We start from the raw sequence: 19,625 nt of genomic DNA, 5'->3' as shown, positions 1-19,625 counted from the left end.
CAAATGAAGTGCATTTAGTTGGACTCCACTAGAGAAGCACATGCCAAACTCCCATATGTGAGGGGCAAGAAACCAGTTGTGGTTCTTACCAAATGCAAGCACGTCAAAATTAAGCCTTACATTTGGAATAAAAATACATTGACAAATTTAGCTGTTTTGCATCGTGTAAATGTATATTTGTAAATTGTCTTTGCTTGCCTTTTGTTGCTTTGGGTGCATCTTCACTCTTTATTTGTGTTTTTTACACTCAACTTGCCAGGCAGCTCTATAGAGGTATCATATTTGGAACCCCTAAACTAAATACTTTTATTTACATAAAATGAATGCTTTCAAAAAATTTTTTTCTGGCATGTCCAACCTTAAAGCAAGAAGAAAGAATGCCACAAATACTAAAACTCATTCACTGCCACGCCACCCAGTTACCATGGATATTTGACGTCTATGGTCATCAATGGCACTGAAAGCTAGTGTGATCTTCTCTTCCCTCAGGTGAAGTTCTATCTTCCACCTCTGAAAGTGCGGAGGCAGGCCAGCCCCTCCTTTTGGGATGCAATGTTACTATAGCAACAGGCAACAGTGTCCATCAAGTGCGCTGGCTCGACAAACATAACAAGCTCCTGCTGGCATACCAGCACAGTTCGCCGATCCGCATCAGCCACCAAGAGGCCAGCGTGCAGCTCGCCTCGTGGCAAAAGGACTCAAGCTACATCAACATCACCAAGGTCCGGCCTGAGAACGAGGGCTGCTACCGCTGCATCTTTGACGTCTTTCCTACAGGATCGCAGGAAGGCACCACATGTGTCAGTGTGACTGGTGAGTTCAGCTTTTGGCGGAGGTAGAAAGTAACAAAGTACAAATATTTAATTTGAGTAGATTGAGTTTCTGTATTTTCATCTTAATTCCCACGCAACTTTTATTTTTGGAAGACCTTCTAAATACATGTCCTCATTTCAATAGGAGCGGTTGATGTTTTCGCTTACAAGAATAATACGTAGCAAAAGCGTTTTGCCTCAGACCAATTTTCAGTGATGTACCCTCTGTGAAATAAGATTTCAGCCAAGTAGCCCTCAAACAGTGTAAAGTATTTTTGGGTTTAAAAAAGAAAAAAAAAAATTAAAACATGCCCTCAGGATTAGAGTAGAGATCTGTTCTCCAAAATAAATCATTTATTTATTAATAAATACTTGTCAACAAAATATAATCAACATAAAGTGTCAGATCTGTAATTAAAAAAAGAAAAAGAAATATTTGTCCACGGAAAAAAGTTCAGCTTTAAGTGTCCACGAGAGGTGGAATGTGGCAAGTTGGGTCGAACCATTCTAGTGTGGGTGAAAATCTGGGTTTTAAAAAATATGAAATTGAATAATGGACTGAACATAAAATGTATTTCATGAACTTATGTTTACTTGAAACATTTAATTCACTCAGTAATTATTTTTCAAGGATTTTTGCCTATTTGTTTAATTTAAAATCTCGAGTACCCCCTGGAGTTTCTTCAAGTACCCCCAAGGGTACCCGTACCCCCAGTTGAGAACCACTGTCTTAGACCATCTTCTACATACGTATGAAGTATAGCGTCAGAGTACTTTTGCCGATTCTCATTTTCATTCTCCATTCTTGAGCAATGCCGTCCAAGTCGGCCTTCACTGCACTTTTTGTGCAGTCTCAACAAAGAGGCTTTGTTCCACTCCCAGAATCCTTGACATGAAAAGATTGTCTAATGTCTGATGTATCACCACTAGCACAGCTGGGGATAAATCCCACCCATCCAGACACCATCCTGCTACCAGTGTGTATGCACAGTTTGAGCCCCAGCTTCCTCTTTGTTCAAATGGATCCTGAGGCAATGTCGCTGTAGCGTAAACTGTTTAGTGCACATCTTGGTCCCGTGCCCAGCAGGTGTGAACAAAAAACATGCAATGATGTGCCAATAATTGCTCTCTTTCAGCCAGGGTTCATCAAGATGGCAACAAGATAGCCATAGGTGGGGAGCCCGTTACCCTGTCCTGCTGGTACAGTCTTCCCGAGCGGGTGGTCCAGGTCCTCTGGAAGAAGATGGCTGGGCAGGGCAGCAGCACCATGGCGTCCTACTCCCGAGGTCACTACAAGGTGGAGCAGTCGCTGCAGCGTCGTCTGAGCCTAAGCAAGAGCCTAGGCCGCAGCCAGCTGGTTTTCCGGACGGTAACGACCGAAGATGAGGCGTGCTACACATGCGAGTTCCACGCTTTCCCGGATGGTACTAGGAGCGGCACCACTTGCCTTTCTGTTTATGGTGAGACTGAGCAGCGGCACCACTTGCCTCTCTGTTTATGGTGAGATTGAGAAGAAATACAAAATTGACACCCCCTAATCAAAATTGCTCAATCAAGGGTAAAACCGGCCACAGATTTGCCATGCCCCTGTTACAAAATTATATTAAAAAAAATTCAAGTTTAGCGAGGTTGAATTATGTTCGCTTGTAAATCCCACATTATAGATTGTACAGAGATTTACCCATCCTGTGGTATAAGTAAATCAATCAATTCAAGTTTAGAGGAGGTGGAATGAAGTTCACCTGGAAAGCCCAAGTGTTATTGGACAAAAATTCACAAAACTTTCAGGAAATTGTTAGAGCTGAAAGGAAAGGACCAAGTCCATTGTTTTTATGCTTCAATGTTACCAACACTTTTGGCCTGTGAGGCACATGAGATGTAAGAGCTTTGAGAAGGGAAGTTGTTGCTTGAGCATCCCTTTTATCACTCAGGAAGGGGAAACAAGTATAAATAAACCGCAACCTGCCCTGAGCTATAGCACATTTCCCATAAAGTGGTTTTTGGGCGGGTGATAAGAGGTAAGGGGCAAAGAAAAACAAACGTGGGGGAAACATCAAAAAGTATAGTTTTGCAGAAAGTTGTATTTCTTTTGCTTCTCTACAAAGGGTTTCTCTACAAGGGTTCTCTACAGTTTCATGTCAGTTACCGAAATATTATTTGAATTTTATGAAGTTACGTTGAAAATTAGTGGTTCACATGATCGTTATGTTCTTTTGGTGATAGGATTGTGAAGGAGTCCTTGGGAAAATTTCCAACCTATTAGATGTCCCTTGATCCAAAAAGAAATTCAGCAAGGACTAAAGAATTCATGATTCACCTGTCCCGATGATCTTTCACAGAATAAGCGGTATAAGATGGATATGTGTTTATTATTTTTTTTAAGCAATGACCTACTTTATTCTCCAGTTTTACCTGAGGTGAAGGTGACTCACGCGACCTCTTCAGGTGTCACCGAGGCAAACTGCACCACTCGATCGCGGCCCGCAGCGGCGATCTCGTGGAACATCGGCGGGAACAACCAAAGTCTCAACACCTCGCTTTTTTCTTTCTACTCTGAAAGCGACGGCATAACGACGGTAACGAGCACACTGCTCCTGTCGTCGAGGCAGCTCACCGAACGTTCCATCCAGTGCGTCATACACCATTGGGGACTGGAAAAGCCTTTCTCCGTGTCCCTCAACAACATACCCGGTGAGCTTTGTCCAACCCGGCTTTGAAATTCATGTACTATTTGCATGACCGGTTCATACTTTTCATTTCAAATGTATTTATTTTTTTTCAAATGTGACTTGAAAATCATGAAAATTCAAGCCATTGACCAACCTCTACTGTCCTACGGAATGGACTTTCTGAAAAATGGTTGCTACTATGGCTTGCATCTTTCTTGTACCTATTTGTCCCTACCATACATGTTTGAGTTGCAAAAATATATGTGCTTAAAGCCTCCAGGGACTGAAATATGTATCACTGGGTCATCCCAGGGCTTTTAAAGCAACATGTGCTTGCCACCTGCTAGCTTTTGAGCTAACACGCCTCTGTGAGTCAGCCCGGTCTGCAGAACGGAGTTCGAAGAGTGGTTTAATGTGTGGGTAGAGCCAAATGTTTGACTCCGTCCACACAAAGTTAAGTGCCTAATATTTCTTTCTTTTTTTTTTAAACAGTCCCCTTAACGATGTGCCATCATCTGACAACGTGATTATTACCTTTTACCAATTTAGTCACTTTCAAGTGTTTAACTTTTTCTCAAGTCAAGTCACAAGTCATCAAAACAGTAAGCCTAGTCTACTCAAGTCCAAGTCACAATGACATGTGTCCCCGTCATGGCCTAGGGCTTTAGTTTAGGGTGTTTTCATACGGTAACTTTAGATATAAAATGCCTCATTCCTTTCCTACTGCATTTGACAACATATCTGTATGGATATTTTTATGCAGTCAATCCCATCACAGTCATCATCAGCTTGCTGTGCAGTCTGGTCACTGTCCTGGTTCTCGGCTGCTTGTGTGTATATCTCCGTGGCAAGTTTTTCACTTAGAAAACGGCTGCAGCTCCTGGTAAGAGAGGAACATTGACTGGAAACCTCCCTTTTGACAAATATACTTTTTTCAACAAGGTTGGAAAAGGTCATATCCTGGCTTTCAAAGCTACTTTCCACACAAAGGTGTTGCTGTGGGTGTGTAACCTTGTCAGCACCCTGGTTGCTCTTGACACCTTTGTTCTCTGGAAAGTGTGACGGTGGTGTTTTGAGGCCCAGTTCCCGTTTAAGCTCAAATCATTTGCCGACAATAATACAACAAGCTTTAAAAACCTTTACTGAAATACCTAAGACGTGTAAATGTTCTATTTATCATTTATTGTTTTATTTAACATATATAACATTTTCAAATTCAATTTTATATCATTGGTTGAGTTCTACATATTTCCCGAGTTTCTGATGGTTGTGAGAAATGTCTTAGTTGAATGGCTAAGTAAATTATTGGTTCTACTGCCTCATATTGAGGCTACATTTTGAATACACTCGTGTTCCTGACTGTCTTACCTGGATATTTTAAATGAAGAATCTTAAATACAGAACCTTTATTTGATTAAAAGGGGAAAAAAAAACAATATCCTCTTTAAAGTTGCATGCAAAGTTGTAGTGGCCGTGACAAATATTTCGTGTGTCCTTTATTGCTCACGAACAGGGGTGGAGTGAGATCAAATACCAAGTTAGAGGCAAGTCAGCTAAAAAATTGTGTAGTTGTAAAAAGACCTGCTGCATCTTTTATATGTTTTAATGGACTAGAATAAAATTCAGTTTGTACATTTCTTAGCCTTTGCATTTTCTTGTCCATAAGTCCTGAACAGAACAGCAAATGTTTGACGATTGTTTACTACCCGGACAAAAAGACGTGTTTCATCAGTGGAGGAGGTTGCAGTTGGAAGTCAGGCCATGACAAAAATACCTCCCGCCCTCATGTGCACACACCCAAGCTTACAGTAAAACTCCAGACTTGTAGCAAAATGTTGTTTTTCAAAAAGCTAGCCACGTGAAAACTTGAGGTTTCATCCTGTATCTGGTATTTTACTGGTGACTCAAGGCTGAAAAAAGCAACTGTAACCACATGAATAGTTTGAATGTTTTGATGGCACCACTTTGAGCAAGCAGGATGTGCAGGGTAGGGACAACATCCGGCCGGCCCTGAAAAAACAGCCAGGCGTCCAATACAAAAGGCACCACTGAGGAATCTCAATTGATTGGGAAAGTGAAAGGCGATTCACACATAGGAGTTTTAACGTAATTTCACTATACAACATTATTGCCATCTATCTATCCATCCATCCATCCATCCATCCATCCATCCATCCATCTATCTATCTATCTATCTATCTATCTATCTATCTATCTATCTATCTATCCATCCATCCATCCATCCATCCATCCATCCAAGTTTTACACCCCAAAATCACCCATATATAATTTACATACATACATATACTGTGTGTGTGTGTGTGTGTGTATATGTGTGTATATATATATATATATATATATATATATATATATATATATATATATATATATATATATATATATATATATATATATATATATATATATATATATATATATATATATATATATATATATATATATATGTGTGTGTGTGTGTGTGTGTGTGTGCAGCTAGTGTATTTGCAGTACTGAGTAGTAGTGTGAAAAAAGAGGCAGTTCCATGAAATGTGTCTTTGAGGAATGCTTACTTTGTGGTCAAGGACGGGACGAGTGGCAGAGCAGTAACCTTGTGAGGTTGACGAAATAATTCTTATGGGAAATTGCATGACTTGAAGGTTTTGCACACATTTGAGAAAGGGACTTTCAAAAGTGTTAAGTATGCAGAGGCTTTACTTAAAAAAAAAAGCAAAAAAAAAATCGATGGTATAGTCGCAAGTATGTTGAGAAATGAGTTTATAGTTTTTTAAATGTCACTGCCTCACATAAAAATATATTTGAAATCCAATCAACTAAATGTCATCTGCGGACAAGTGCTTGAAATGGCTCTTGACTTGACGTTAGCGAACTTGTTATTGTTTTGGAAATTTAGCTGTCCTCCTTCCCAAGCACTCAACTTTTCTAATTCTATTGAGTTATAACTCCCCTGTAAAGTACAACAAAATAATTTGGGGTTTGAGGTAATACACCCATTTTGATGCCCACATTTTACCCTAAAGTGAGTTATTTTTTCATTGAGATTCTTCATTTGTTTTTTTTATTTTTATTGACATACATTGGCAATACTTTCCAGATGCCCCCTTTTAATCATCCGGTGAGTCTGATGAGAATCAATGGGGCAAAAGTTAGCACCACGTGTAATAGTGTGCTTGTGCACATACGATTTTGCAGGTGCTTCAGTGACAGACTTGTGCACATTCATAAACCGCAATCATCACACCCACAATGCATGGGCAAAAATTGTGTGAACCGCTTCACCTTCCGCTCATAATACTAAGTGCATTTTGGATATCCAACTATAAATTGCATTTAAAAAAATTAAAGTGACGACCCGCGGAAGTCACGTCTTGTTGTCTGGGACGTGAGAGGAAGTTTGTAGTTTCAGTTAAATGTGAAGCAAGTCGTGAGCGTGGGAAAAAGCTGAGCTTCCAGAACTGTTCGTAAGTCATACTCGTATATCTGCATATTCTGAACTTTCCTCTTTGGGTCTCCTGGGTTGAGCAGGTGCAACGGGTGGCGACTGGTGGTTGAGAGTGGCATACATGACAGAGCTTCCCTCTCTCTCTGTTGTTGTTTTTGGATGGTTTTCTTTCTCTAAACTCATCATACTGAAAATGCAGTTGCTGGAGCTGGTACGTCTATCTTGTTCTTTGGCGCCGAGATGCTGGTTTACTAAACACAGGTTCTGCAAACATTAACAGACATCATTAAGAAACATTGTTGATAAACATTTCCAAGAGTTATTTTGCACTGAAGATTTAGGATGCCTCACTTGAGTTTCAGTTTCTGTCGCTCTCTTTGCGTGAGCTGCATGAGGAACACGTGTTGTTAGAAGGCCGAAAACATAGGTCAAACTTGTTATCCTTCAACAAGGAGCTGAATGACAAAATTCACGTCCATCCATCTCGAAATACTACCATAATGAAAGTGGCTACAGCCAGCCCTCATCAATTGATGATCATTTACCTTTTTTTTTCGAGTTCAATTTACCATTCTTCAACCCGGCGACTCTCATGCACCATTTTCATCTTCTATTTTCACATCTTACTTCTGCAATGCAACTAGCCCTCCCAACCGCAAATTGAGCCCATCAAGGAGTGCCAAACGTAGACAGCCAATCACAGTGTCGATGTACTTCACGGCACGATATTCCTTTGCGTTCCACACCCCAATAAACAATGCTTTAACGCAATTAAAAATATAAGCAATGCTTTAACAATGACTGGATCCAATTGATCACAATTAATCTGACACCCCTAATTGTACTTAAAAATTACACGACTGAACTGTACTGAAAAGTACTGTATTAGTAGATTGATATTCTGTTAAACAGACTGTTACACAAACGGTTCCAATTCAACCAGGAAACATATTTGTCATTCAACCACTTGTTTATTTTGCCTTTCAGATCCTTTTTATAGAACAGCCGACTATACCCAGCTTGGAATTCATGTAATGTGTTCCCTCGTTCTGCGTGGTTAATGGGAACCGAAAACCCCCCGCGAAAAATGAAATTCGCAAAGTAGGACCTTCTCTCATGCCACCTTACGGCCATTATATATACATAAATAAAGGGTATGAAATGTGTTTCGTAAAACCCTCTCTACCTTTCTTTCCCATGCCCATTGATCTCCTAACTGTAGTATGGAGGTTGAACAGTTTCTTTTTTGATACAAACTTTCATTTTCTTTTTCAACATATAGCAGAGTGCGCTAGTGCGCAGAGAGCGCTGCTCACTACTCAGTGATAGTGCCAGATGCAAAAGAGCAGTCATTGGTTTAGTGTAAAGCAACTCACCTTTACACCATTGCATTAAAATGACAGAAGAAAATATCACTATGGTGACAAAGCCAATAGTGCCTGCGGTAGAGTAAACGTACATCCATTGCCCGACATCTGCCATACCTGCAGAGAAAAAAAAAAACACTACTTTCGAGACACTGATCTGCCATATCAATGCTCAGGTCTGAATAATCATTTTTAAACATGTACATAATTGGCTGAAACAATCTTACTAGTTCCATTCCAGAGTGAGGTATTGGTCATCATTTGCTTAACTGGAAAACCAAAAGTGATGTGACATGTTAAAATAACCTATAATACTAAACACAATTCATGAGCATTGAAAGACATACCATAAACCGACACTTTGATGTGGTGTCCTACAGTTAATCCACTTTGACACCGATAGAAACCTGCATTGCTTGTTTGCATATTTTTGAAGGCTAATGACATCATAATTTCCCCTGTGCTTAACTGCTTCAATTTCATTTCAGTACGAAAGTCATTTGTCACTGGCACGTAATTGTCTCTGTCCAACTTGTACCAGGAGACATTGTATGACGATTGATTAGTGCAGTTAGTACAGCAGTATGTGCAATGAATCTCTAAATTTCCCCCTGGTGAAGCCTTGTAATGCGTTGTGTCTCCAACCATGCTTTGCAGGCAGTCTTCATCTGGACAGAAGGAATGAGAAACATGAATGATCAATAACTGGTTAAAAAGACAGTAGAAGTAGCGTCACTCCAGTATTGCTAGTCTTGTCAAAAATCAGACAATTGATGATAAGTGCCTAAGTACATCGACAAAAATATTTTTCAATAACAAACCTAATGGAAGAACATGTTTTATTTTTTATGTTTTTCTTCAATGGTTCACCAGCTCTAATTCATGTTTGCTCATAAAAGTGTTTTAAGCCTTTGTGACTTTGTTTTCATAAATAGCTCTTTTCTTGGCAACAAGCTGTTCACCAACAAAAGACTAATTTTCAGGGTCTTAACATGCACAAAAATTCATGAAATTTTGCTAACATCAAGTCTGACAAAAATTATCAATATTTTATTGGGTTACTGTGCATTTTACGAACAAATCTCAAAGCAGCATCACTGACAAAAGTACAAACGTTCAAACATGTTCAAATGAGTTAACTAACACGCAAATAACTAAAAGATTCACCCCAACCCTCCCTGCTCTCACAAACACACACGGGGTACAATTGCAGAAGAAACAAAATGGTTACTTGTGAGATCTTTGACGATACAGAATGGGGGACTATGTCTAGATGGGGCAAAAGCCCACCCTCATCCCAGTTGTAGTGCCATGCATGTTGGGTCCTATCAATAAAGCAAATCTGGCATGAGAGGAACTCCATGTAAATTGCTCGTTTCCTCCTCCTCTCGTAAGTGAACCGTGGAGAGGTGAATTGTATTTTCAGAGGATAAATTAGGCATAAGTAGAGATGCCCGCATAAATATTGGTGCTCTTCAATTGTTGTTTTTGACATTACTCGCAATGAGTTTAAATAGATAAATTGTACAGTACAACAGAATTTATCTTAATTTAAACAGAGCTTCCACAACAGCTAGAACTCTAACAAAGTGTTTTACACAACATATAACATACAAACATCAGAACAAGTAACAACAAAAATTGTGCCTGGTTCTGCCGCTGAATCCAACCAAGATATGTAAAGCTGCGGGGGGGGGGGTCAGATAGCTGATATGAAAGTAACATTTTGACAGTCGTTAGGTATTTACTGATTTTTTTTTTTTTTTGGGGGGGGGGGGAATTGGAAATGTGGGATAAGAGATTTTGAAAATCAAAAATAACATGAGGCGAGTTCAACAAATAAAAAGGAACCCAACCGGAGGATCCCTTTTAAAAAGACATCGGCCTTGCCACTTGTTTTTGTAAAAAAAAAAAAAAAAAAAAAAAAAGTAGTTTATATACACAGTTCATAAACCATTTCATTGACCGAAAATGTTTTTGGTGTTTGTGAAATTGAATTAACATGAACTGAATCAACCGAAGAGCAAATGCTCCACTTAGACAACTGAACCATCTTTCTCATGCTCTCAGTCATGTTGTTTGCAACACTAACAAAACAATATTTTTAGATTATAACAAGTGTTGTGATTGGCGAAGGACATACATAAAAAGATAGACGGGACGAGGCTGTAGTCGGAAGGTGTATACAGAAAAGTTATGCAGATTTCACAATTTGCTAATATCACAGGTAGGCCTTACATAACGTTAGAACAAAGTTGTTATAAGTTGACTACGGACTTATTTTGTTCTCAGATAGTGGAGAATTACACAAAAACAAAAAAATAATACGAATAAAAACCCAACTTACAGTTGACACTTGAAGTAAGATGTTGCACTGCAAAGATGGACACTAACAACACATTCCAAGAGTGATTCATGATCGAGCACGGCACACCACATCTTCTCGCATCTAATTCAAAATGAATCGAACATCAAACGCATGATCGTTTTGGTTACAGAAACACAAGTACTACTTCCTCTGTCGGTTCAGGTTTTGCAATGAGAAGTGGAAGTAAATGAAAGATCGTGGGTGGGATTCTGCAAAAGCTGCTGCAGTCCCCTAACACTCTCAGTTTGTGTTCTCACGCTTGCACAGACAGATGATGTATGTACATATTACATCGTTGTATACCTGATGTACTGCATTATGACAATAAAGGCATTGTATTCTATTCGAAACTATATACCAGGTAGCCTAACGCTTAGTGTTGGGTTTTTTTCAACAACAGCGTCGTGGTGTGGTTATTATTTGCCATTGCAAAATGCCCCTCTGATCGCTTTTTAATACGTCATGACGTACTCTCATGACGCCTTACGCCTCCGACTAGCCGAAAATGGCGGAGTATCTGGCGTCCATTTTCGGCACAGAGAAAGACAAGTAAGTTTTCTTGTCTGTTTTGTTTAATTTGCCGAGGAATACGATTGACACAGAAAGCACCACAACAGTTTCCAAGTTTGACCGGCAGATCACTTTCTACTGTTGGCTTGCAATGAATGGGCTAGTCAAGCAGATGCTAGCAAAACGAGCTAACGAGCTGAGCTAACTCAATGAATGAAATCTAGTGTCACCAAACGCCCTCTTTTTTTCCCGGACTTCCACTAGTTTCACCCTGTCCAGGGTGTTTTATACATTCGCAAAAACGTCCGTTTTTTATTGTTTTCCTAGGGAGGAATGATCGTGTGTTGAAATTAACTGAACCTTCTTCGCACAGAATACTACGGTCTATGCTGCCTTTGATGTATTCCCAGAAAGCCTGCCTAGTGGGTGGCTTCTGCGGTGCTCAGGAACAGAAGAAACAGACTTCGCGGCAGTAAAGTTTGGCGACTTCGGTGTCGAATCGAGAGTGCAGATTCGCGGATGCGCTGAGAAAAAAATCCCCACATGTCGCGACAAATTGGAGGCGGGGTGCACCGTGTTCAAAATTCACGTACGTGCGGGGACCTGACCTGAAAGCTCATACGGACACGCACACAAAAAGCTGCCAAATTGACCCGAGTTCTTGGTTAGACCCGGTAAACTACGTGTCCATGGATTGCATTCGTGTAAAGGGCATTTAACTCTGACACAAAGACCCAAACCATTGGGAATGGCGTTATAGCGCCCCACTCCGTTGAAGTCGTTTATATTGCGAATTAGGTTACCTCAATTGGCCAGATTCGTTTCGATTCACCCCAGAGCGCCAAAAATCTCCCATCTCCCCATTTCACAAATTTGCCAGCGAATTATACTCGTTACTCCCATGCTTTCGTGAGAATAGTTGTTTTCAGTCGCTGCGATATCCAATGCCTTGATGCCAACACCAACATATTTTTTTAAAACTTGCAACACTACCTTACATATTTTATTCAAAACAATATGGTTATCTTGAGATATTTTATTAATTACATGCTTTATCTTCCTATGAACATAAAAGCTAGTACATAAAAATGTGGCTACATTGTACAAACACAAGCGGCACCACTCAAGAATAAAATAAAATAAAACATATACAGCGATCCCTCGTTTTTCGCGCTTAATGGGGACCGGAATCCCCCTCGCAAAAAGTAAAACCCGCGAAGTAGCGCCCCAACTTTTCAAATTTAAAATAATTAAAAAAAAAAATTAAATGTGAAAAGTCTTATGCTATACATATTGTTTAGGACAAATACTACTGCAGTATACATATTTAATTAAATCTGTGTTAAAATCTCAGGTTATGTCACCAAATAAGATCACACCCTTTGCCTGGCCGCAGAGGATGAACCCCTCCAACATGACAGACAACTTCACCAAACATCAAACACTGGCACACTTTATTTCAACATCACAGATCTACGAACTGAAAGTCAAGTGCACAGAGAGAGAGGGAAAACCTAGAATGCACGTACGTCAAGCACACTGCTTCAATTGTCCTTTATAAACATGTCAACAACAGCGCCCCTTTTGACAAACAAGGATATTACAGTAACAAGCAGTCATACAATAACACTCAACATTCTTAAACGATTAAACCTTATACACTGTTCAGTAGGTGAGTAGTTCCCCCTTTTCTTTGAAGTCTGGCGCAGCTGCGGTTGTATTAGCAGCGGCACTGACATTGAATTAAAGTCCAATCTTTATACGATCAAATATGATCACAGATCTGACTTTAATTCAATGTCCAGGCCGCTGCTAATATGAGACTGCTGCTAGAGACTTCAAAGGAAAGGGGGAACTGTTCACTTACTGTACAATGTAAAAGGTTTAATCATTAAAGACGGGAGCAAATATGTGTACTGCAGTAAGTAGTTCCACGTCGGAGGAGGGTCAGTGGCAAGTGCATTTATAGTTACCTCGTCTGTCTGGCATGCAAATACCGTCACAGCATGTTTCCGCAATACAGGGGTCACTGTATATGTTATGGAAATAAGACACAAGATGGATGTCTGAAGTGACAGCAGGAGGTGCTGCATTCACCATTGTCCCTTGCTAGAACAGACATGGCAACCTCCGGAGGAGTGCCACCCCCCATGCAGTACCATTTATTGGTAACTAGACTCATGGTTATATTTAAAACAAACTGTTGGTCATTTAGAACACATTTTTTTGCAAGTTTTTGACATTTCAAATCATCTAAACTATTCCATTTAATGAAAAACAGTTTGAATCTTACCCGTCAAAGAATTATTTGTATTTAACTATAGTTAGTGAACAGCAAGTGACCGAATTGAAAGGTCATTTTTAATGCTGCCAAGTGTACCGCATTAAACTTTTATGCAGTACACTTTGGCAGCATTTTATGCCATAAAAGTGTGTCCATTTTCTCGTTTCACTTTTTCCAGGGTCAATTGTTCCTTCTATTTTAAAATTGGAGCTTGCAGACATGGAGATCGCTGCTCAAGATTGCACAACAAACCGACATTCAGCCAGGTAAGGGGAACATTTCAGGGTCTCTGATCTGCTGCTAGAAAAGTTGTCATCCTGTGCTAATTAACTTGCTTTTTGAATTGCTCATTCTTTCTGCAGACCATTTTGATACAAAACATCTACCGTAACCCCCAGAACAGTGCACAGACGGCTGATGCGTCACGTTGTAAGTGTCCCCGCCTCCAACTCCCTGTGATTTATTAACGTGGCAGCCACACGTGAGGTGCCGCTTGCAACCTTACCATGTCACACTGCGAAACAGCTGCCTGCGACACAAGACACGAGAACCTAAACATCGACACGTCAGGTCTTGGCGCAACGCCCAAAGCAAACATTTGGTGTGGAAAAGTACACCACTAAATAGGTTTAGTTATTAAACACTAAACTGAACACGTGACTTAAGACCTATTGGATTTTGCGTCATCGAATTCCATGCCCCCTGGCACTTTGCTGAGCGCCACATAGATGCGTGCAGATATCGTGCTTAGCTGTTCACAATGTTATTTATAAGCAAAATGTGGCGTTGACTTCAAGCATGAGTTGAACAAAGAAGCTGCGCTGTAAAGCCACTGAAAGTAATTAATTTCCCGAGTCTTATTTAAGATTTAAAAATGAGCATTGTGTCCTCTGCCACATGCAACACACCTCAAGTTTGAGGTTTGCTTTTTATGCGCGTCCACTTAGTTTCAGCTGTTGCTTTTTTAAGTGCACAACCAACAGTTGAGCCGGTTAAGAGTTTATCTTTATCAACATTTCGATTATAAGCCTGACCTTGGCACACAAAAAAAATAGCGTCTCTGCTGCTGCTGTGTGCGTGTGTGTGAGCAAGAGCGAGAGAAGCTTTTGTGAGCATTGTGAGGAAAAGTCAAGAACTTGCAACTTTTGGCCCTCAGAGATGAGCGGCACAAGCATGCAAATGCTCTCAAATATGATAAAGATGCAGTTTGTGTCAATTCAATTGTTTTCCTTTTCCAGCTCCGAATTTTCCGTTGTTGTGTGTCACAGAAGTTTACGTTTTGTATTTCAGACCCTTTTCCTCTTGAACATTTATCTTCATAACCAAGTCTGCTGATTGTTTGCACTGTAAGTTTTTCTTTATCCCTAGGACTCTCCAGCCCTGACTGCACTTGCACAGTTTCTCTTATCAGTTTGGATAGATTTAAGATTAAGGAGTCCATATGCAGTTTTTTTGTGTAAAAATTAGTTGTGCCAGTTCCGTGTGAGGGTGCACAAAGCATCTTCTGTTGGACTAATTAAACATCCAAGGAGAGTTGATCCTTCAAGTTTAGCTGCCCTGAACTCTCCTTGGATCAGTCATGTGTAGAACCTTGAACAAACTTTCATACTCTACAATCAGGGGTGTCAAACTCATTTTAGCTCAGCTGCCGCATGGAGGAAAAACCATTTTCAAGTGGGCCAGACAGCTAAAATCATGCTTTATATCTTAAAGGTATCAATTTGATGTAGATTTTTGCTCTGGCTGCCGGCCTGGTCCCAATTCGTCCCGAAAAGCCTGGGTCAAATGTAAATATGATGTTGAAAAGTTCATTTAAAAAAATTAATCGAATTTTACTCGCGATCATGATATTGGTTGCCATGGTTACTTAATGTGATCCGTGGCGCAGTGAATAGCATGTCCGCCTCACAGTCCAGAAACGCAAGTTCAAACCCACCTCGCTCCGGCCTTCCTGTGTGGAGTTGTTTTCCCCGAGCCTTCGTGGGTTCTGTCTGGGCACTCTGGCTTCCTCCCACATTCCAAAAACATGCATGGCAGGTGAATTGGAATGCTTGTTGGTCTCTTTGGGCCCTGCAATTCAGGGTGTCCCAAAGCCAGCTGGGATAGGCACTAGCAAGCCTGCGCCCCTTGTGAGGATAAGCGGCTTTCGAAAATGGATGGATGGTTTGCGCTCAGCAAGTTAGCTGTGTTGCCCTGTGTGCCAAGTTTTTGCCATGTCTTGGGTGAATGTTTTAATTACTATTTACTCGATTTAATTATTTTAGTTTATTATTATTATTTGTAAGTAGCAAGCCTTGAAGCCTTCTTTATATGCTGTACTGCTCGTTTAGATAAAGGGGAAGTAAATAAACGTGATTATCTTTTTGGCCATGATTATTATTTTGGCCATAATCATGCAGCCCTAAAGATAAAAGTAAATGAATCCTTTTGCCCCCCTGTTTATCGCAGTACGGCCTAAAGTGGCGCGGAATTAATGGACATTTTCTCTGATCTTTTTTTCCATTGTTCATATAATACATATTTTGTATAGAACACATAAAAGGAGAAGCTAAAAATAAACAAATACTGTAAATGCAATGAAATGAGGAAAGAAAATGCCCCAGTCAAAATCTGTGGCAGTCCAATTTCAGTACATGAGAGAGGATATTTAAAAAACCAAATCTCACGAAGAAGTAATGACGTCATGTCGAATACATTGACACAATGTGCAAGCAATTTGACACAATCATAGCAACTGGTCATTTCCGCTTGGAGGTTGATGTGCTGATCTTACATTGCTTGTAAATGTAAGAATTTTTGTAGACAGTAACGTTAGTTGTTGTCTGGCACGGTGAAGCCTGTGGCGGACGACTGAGAGTCAGTTTGTTATCGAGCATGAGCGTGAATTGCGGCAGAGAGCAGGTCAGGACCACATGCTTGTTAACCGTTTTTTCCATTTTATATCCAATTCTGGCCCACGGTCCGTGCGTTTGACACCCCTGCTCTACATATTAAGGCCTATCTTTCTGAGCTTTGGCTTTCCCCTCATCCCACACAAAGCACACAATGTCCGAGCCACTGAAACGGGTCACTGACCCCAGATTGTGTTTGTAGTGAGTAAATCAAGAGCCTGACTGTGATGTTCTGCACATAATTAAACATTTGTCCTGCCAGGAAGGAAGGCAACCAGGGCAATTTTAGGTTTTCTCAACATAAAAAGCACACCAATGGCAGTTATTTCATGTCACCTGGTCGGCAAACCGTCCAGGCAGAGCAAAATGTTTTAATTTGTGATTCTCGCCAATGCTATCTTGTCACTGCAGGTGCCGTAAGTGATGTGGAAATGCAGGAGCACTATGATGAGTTCTTTGAGGTGAGTGACCTTAAGTAGCCCACCTCCCCGATGTGATGTCACCAAAATTTACCACATTAGAATAGAGCATCATTTGGGGTTTTTTTTTCCTTCTAAAGTGAGCCATCTTAAAGAAACCGAAATAAAATCTTCAGTTGTGTTTTCATCAACTAAAAACTGTATCCGACCCTCATTTCAGAAGCTTTGCATGCTGCTTTTATGCAGTAAATAGGCATCGCTTAGTGGTAATTGTGTTCATCTTCCAAGCATGACCAAGACCATTTCCCATTTTTTAAGTGGGCAACAACAAATTGCTGGAAGTTGATGATGGAAAAGGGGCTTTAAACCCTGAATAAAGGCAACTTGCACTCATGCAGGAGGTCTTCACAGAGATGGAAGAGAAGTATGGAGAAGTGGAAGAGATGAATGTTTGCGATAACTTGGGCGACCATCTTGTCGGTAACGTCTACGTCAAGGTACTTTGTGAATTCTTAAATTGTTCAGCATTCCGCCCGAGATGTCTGGAGCCACCTTTTCCTTTCTCATGATGGTGTACAGTTCCGCCGAGAAGAGGACGCGGAAAAAGCCGTTAAGGACTTGAACAACCGCTGGTTCAATGCCCAGCCTGTCCACGCTGAACTCTCCCCTGTCACTGACTTTAGGGAAGCTTGCTGCCGCCAGTATGAAATGGGGTGAGGAACCACGATTAGGATGTCGCTGTTGGATTATGAACACGGAAAACGATGACGTTCTTATAACAGACAAAAGTAAAACACCTGTCAAACAACACTCTTTTTACACTTTTTGCTTACTCCTTTTTGAAAATATAATAAGGCGATACACATTAGTGTATACACTTTGCAGTGCGCACAAGTGATGACCGAGATTTGTGAGCTGTCTCCATCCAGTTGATGAATACAAGCTCTCCTGTGCCATCGAGTGGACAATACATGTAAAAGACACAGACGAGACTGCCTCAATACGCAAACCCACGTGCTCATTAGTGTAGTGTGCTTTGCGCCTTAGAATGATTGTCAGATGAAGCTTCGTAAAAGTACCTCTGATCATTTCCAGCCAGATGTCCCTGGGGAGACACGAAACAAAAACAAAAAAAACAAACGTAGTAAATTCGGACAGCCAGTACAGGCTTCATCAAACGTGTTGGATCTCGTAAATAAAACACACTCACATGAGCTGAAATCTTTTTTGTGAATTTTGTTAAGGCCATTAAAAACACACCTGTTAATGCAGGCATCGCACTCAACAGTATGATGTGTGTAACTCATTTTAGTCATGTGAAGTCTTCTTTTCGCGTAATCATTAGGAGCTGTTGTGCATGAATGATTAGAAGTGAATGCAGTCTGTATCACCAATGCACGCAAACAATTTCTAAATGCACTTCTGAGTTTGTATCTCGTCAATTTAGACCCTTCCACATTCTTACACCCTTACTGCCTCACGGATAATAGTTTTATGTTTAATTCACAAAACACAGCTGCTCGCTACTTGCTACAGTATTGAAAATGAAGTGGAAACACATTGAGACTCATTTATTGATTCATCTATTGATTGCCAATGAATCAGTTAATCTTGTTTTGCAAGCAGTTTTAATTACTATTGTTCATTTAAAAAAATCAGTGGGTGTTTTTCAAATTGACAGTGTAATAAACATATTTTCTTTATAAATTGGTGGCTTGTATGGTCTGAAACACTAGCAAATCAGTATAGACTTTTGATCATATTTCCAAAGTAAACACAAGTGTTTTCTGTTGGCTTTCATGCTAGGCAAGAGAAATCTGAGAATGTTTCCAGTCCAGAGGCTGGAATTATTATAATTTGGACAATTTTAGTTCGGGATGTTCGATTCTATTCTTCTCACTTTGAGACCAGTCCCTAACATTAACCTGGTAGCATAGTTCCTGTAATACACAAAACTTCCCCGGAAAACAATGACCGATCATTTTGAAGAAAGACCTTCATATAACAATACAGCACCATCTTATAAAATTGCATGAATTGGTTGGCGGTGCGCTCATGTTCTAATTTGTCATTTCTCCTTCCCGATTGGAAAACAGCCCCAATGGGCGCAGACTGTATCGGCCGCCATGGCGAGTACCGATACCTTGAAATAAGGCCATATGTCGGCCCAATACTCTGTATTGCTTCCCATCTCTAAGAAGAAATTATCGTAGTGACACTTCTAACAAATTCTATGAGACACTATTGATTTCGACAGTCCATTGCCCGGTCTAATCGAAAAGCGGCGCTTTCTGCAATTGCTCACAAATTTTCACTCTCCAACCCACAATCTTAAAACAACGGCGTCGGTCCAGTATCATGCGCTTTGATCAGACCTGCCAATTGTCTTCTAGAGAGTGCACCCGAGGTGGCTTCTGCAACTTCATGCATTTGAAACCTATATCGAGGGAACTTCGGCGAGAGTTATACGGACGCCGTAGAAAAAGGTTCGGGCTCCCCATTAACACTGTGTAGATACGTCACATTATCACTCATTGTTCTCTTTGTTTTGAATGAAACCTTTTACTTTTCCTCTGCCAACAGACAACGTTCTCGCTCTCGTTCGCGGGACAGACGCTCTCGTTCGAAGGATCGGCGACGAGACCGTGAAAGACGGAGGTCGAGAGACAGAGAACGCTCAGGAAGGTTCTGAAAGCGGAGGGCTTGACGCTCGACCGAAACCCGTCTCAAAAACCTTCACGGAGAAAACAGTTATTTAGATTCTTGTTGAATTATGAACATGTTTTTGTTTTATGTCTTTTTTTTATGTTCAGCTGGTCACTTTCTCAATAAAACACATTTGTTA

The 19,625-nt window shown here is 40.5% G+C and overlaps 3 protein-coding genes across 9 annotated transcripts in view; 2 read left to right on the top strand and 1 right to left on the bottom strand.

The window, feature by feature from the left end:
• Nucleotides 1-13,736, top strand: part of LOC148427918 (OX-2 membrane glycoprotein-like) — a 20,305-nt gene extending 6,569 nt beyond the window's left edge. For 4 of the 6 annotated variants that reach the window (XM_088409211.1, XM_088409210.1, XM_088409208.1 and 1 more), the window contains exons 3-6: nt 490-813; nt 1,949-2,272; nt 3,219-3,503; nt 4,245-5,122. In XM_088409211.1, the coding sequence (XP_088265337.1) occupies nt 490-813; nt 1,949-2,272; nt 3,219-3,503; nt 4,245-4,345 (1,034 nt within the window). In that variant the 3' untranslated portion in view covers nt 4,346-5,122. Of the gene's footprint in view, nt 1-489; nt 814-1,948; nt 2,273-3,218; nt 3,521-4,244; nt 5,123-13,648 lie in introns of those variants that run through there. The other 2 variants (XM_088409213.1, XM_088409214.1) reach the window with 2 other exon arrangements.
• Nucleotides 6,829-11,927, bottom strand: btla (B and T lymphocyte associated). Of its 2 annotated transcripts, XM_088409217.1 has the most exons (7): nt 11,795-11,927; nt 10,656-10,757; nt 8,656-8,976; nt 8,536-8,577; nt 8,318-8,425; nt 7,293-7,327; nt 6,829-7,205 (listed from the first exon to the last, which is right to left on the bottom strand). In XM_088409217.1, the coding sequence occupies exons 2-7, from the start codon at nt 10,723-10,725 to the stop codon at nt 6,966-6,968; spliced, it is 816 nt and encodes a 271-aa protein (XP_088265343.1). In that variant the 5' UTR covers nt 10,726-10,757; nt 11,795-11,927; the 3' UTR covers nt 6,829-6,965. The 2 variants fall into 2 exon arrangements, with proteins under 2 accessions (XP_088265343.1, XP_088265342.1); XM_088409216.1 differs by lacking the exon at nt 11,795-11,927 and having other exon boundaries at nt 10,656-11,014.
• Nucleotides 10,118-19,625, top strand: LOC148427917 (splicing factor U2AF 35 kDa subunit-like). Its single transcript, XM_088409218.1, has 8 exons — nt 10,118-11,225; nt 13,649-13,736; nt 13,833-13,899; nt 16,773-16,822; nt 17,179-17,277; nt 17,360-17,493; nt 19,174-19,266; nt 19,364-19,625. Exons 1-8 carry the CDS (start codon nt 11,182-11,184, stop codon nt 19,470-19,472), a joined length of 684 nt encoding a protein of 227 aa, XP_088265344.1. The 5' UTR covers nt 10,118-11,181; the 3' UTR covers nt 19,473-19,625.

Source organism: Hippichthys cyanospilos, chromosome 2 (assembly GCF_059441005.1).
Source record: "Hippichthys cyanospilos isolate Australia breed blue-spotted pipefish chromosome 2, RoL_Hcya_1.0, whole genome shotgun sequence".
In the NCBI taxonomy this organism is placed as follows: domain Eukaryota; kingdom Metazoa; phylum Chordata; class Actinopteri; order Syngnathiformes; family Syngnathidae; genus Hippichthys; species Hippichthys cyanospilos.
This window is presented reverse-complemented; position numbering and strand designations above follow the sequence as displayed.

Bases quoted from the DNA above. Each gene is read 5' to 3' on its own strand.
- btla (XM_088409217.1), bottom strand. From the start codon at position 10,725: ATGAATCACTCTTGGAATGTGTTGTTAGTGTCCATCTTTGCAGTGCAA. The intron at 8,426-8,535 runs GTAAGATTGTTT...TTTTCTCTGCAG, and splicing joins CTCACTCTGGAATGGAACTA to GTATGGCAGATGTCGGGCAA. The intron at 7,328-8,317 runs GTGAGTTGCTTT...TTCCTCATGCAG, and splicing joins TTTAATGCAATGGTGTAAAG to CTCACGCAAAGAGAGCGACA.
- LOC148427917 (XM_088409218.1), top strand. From the start codon at position 11,182: ATGGCGGAGTATCTGGCGTCCATTTTCGGCACAGAGAAAGACAA. The intron at 13,737-13,832 runs GTAAGGGGAACA...TTCTTTCTGCAG, and splicing joins ACAAACCGACATTCAGCCAG to ACCATTTTGATACAAAACAT. The intron at 17,494-19,173 runs GTGAGGAACCAC...ATTGTCTTCTAG, and splicing joins TGCCGCCAGTATGAAATGGG to AGAGTGCACCCGAGGTGGCT.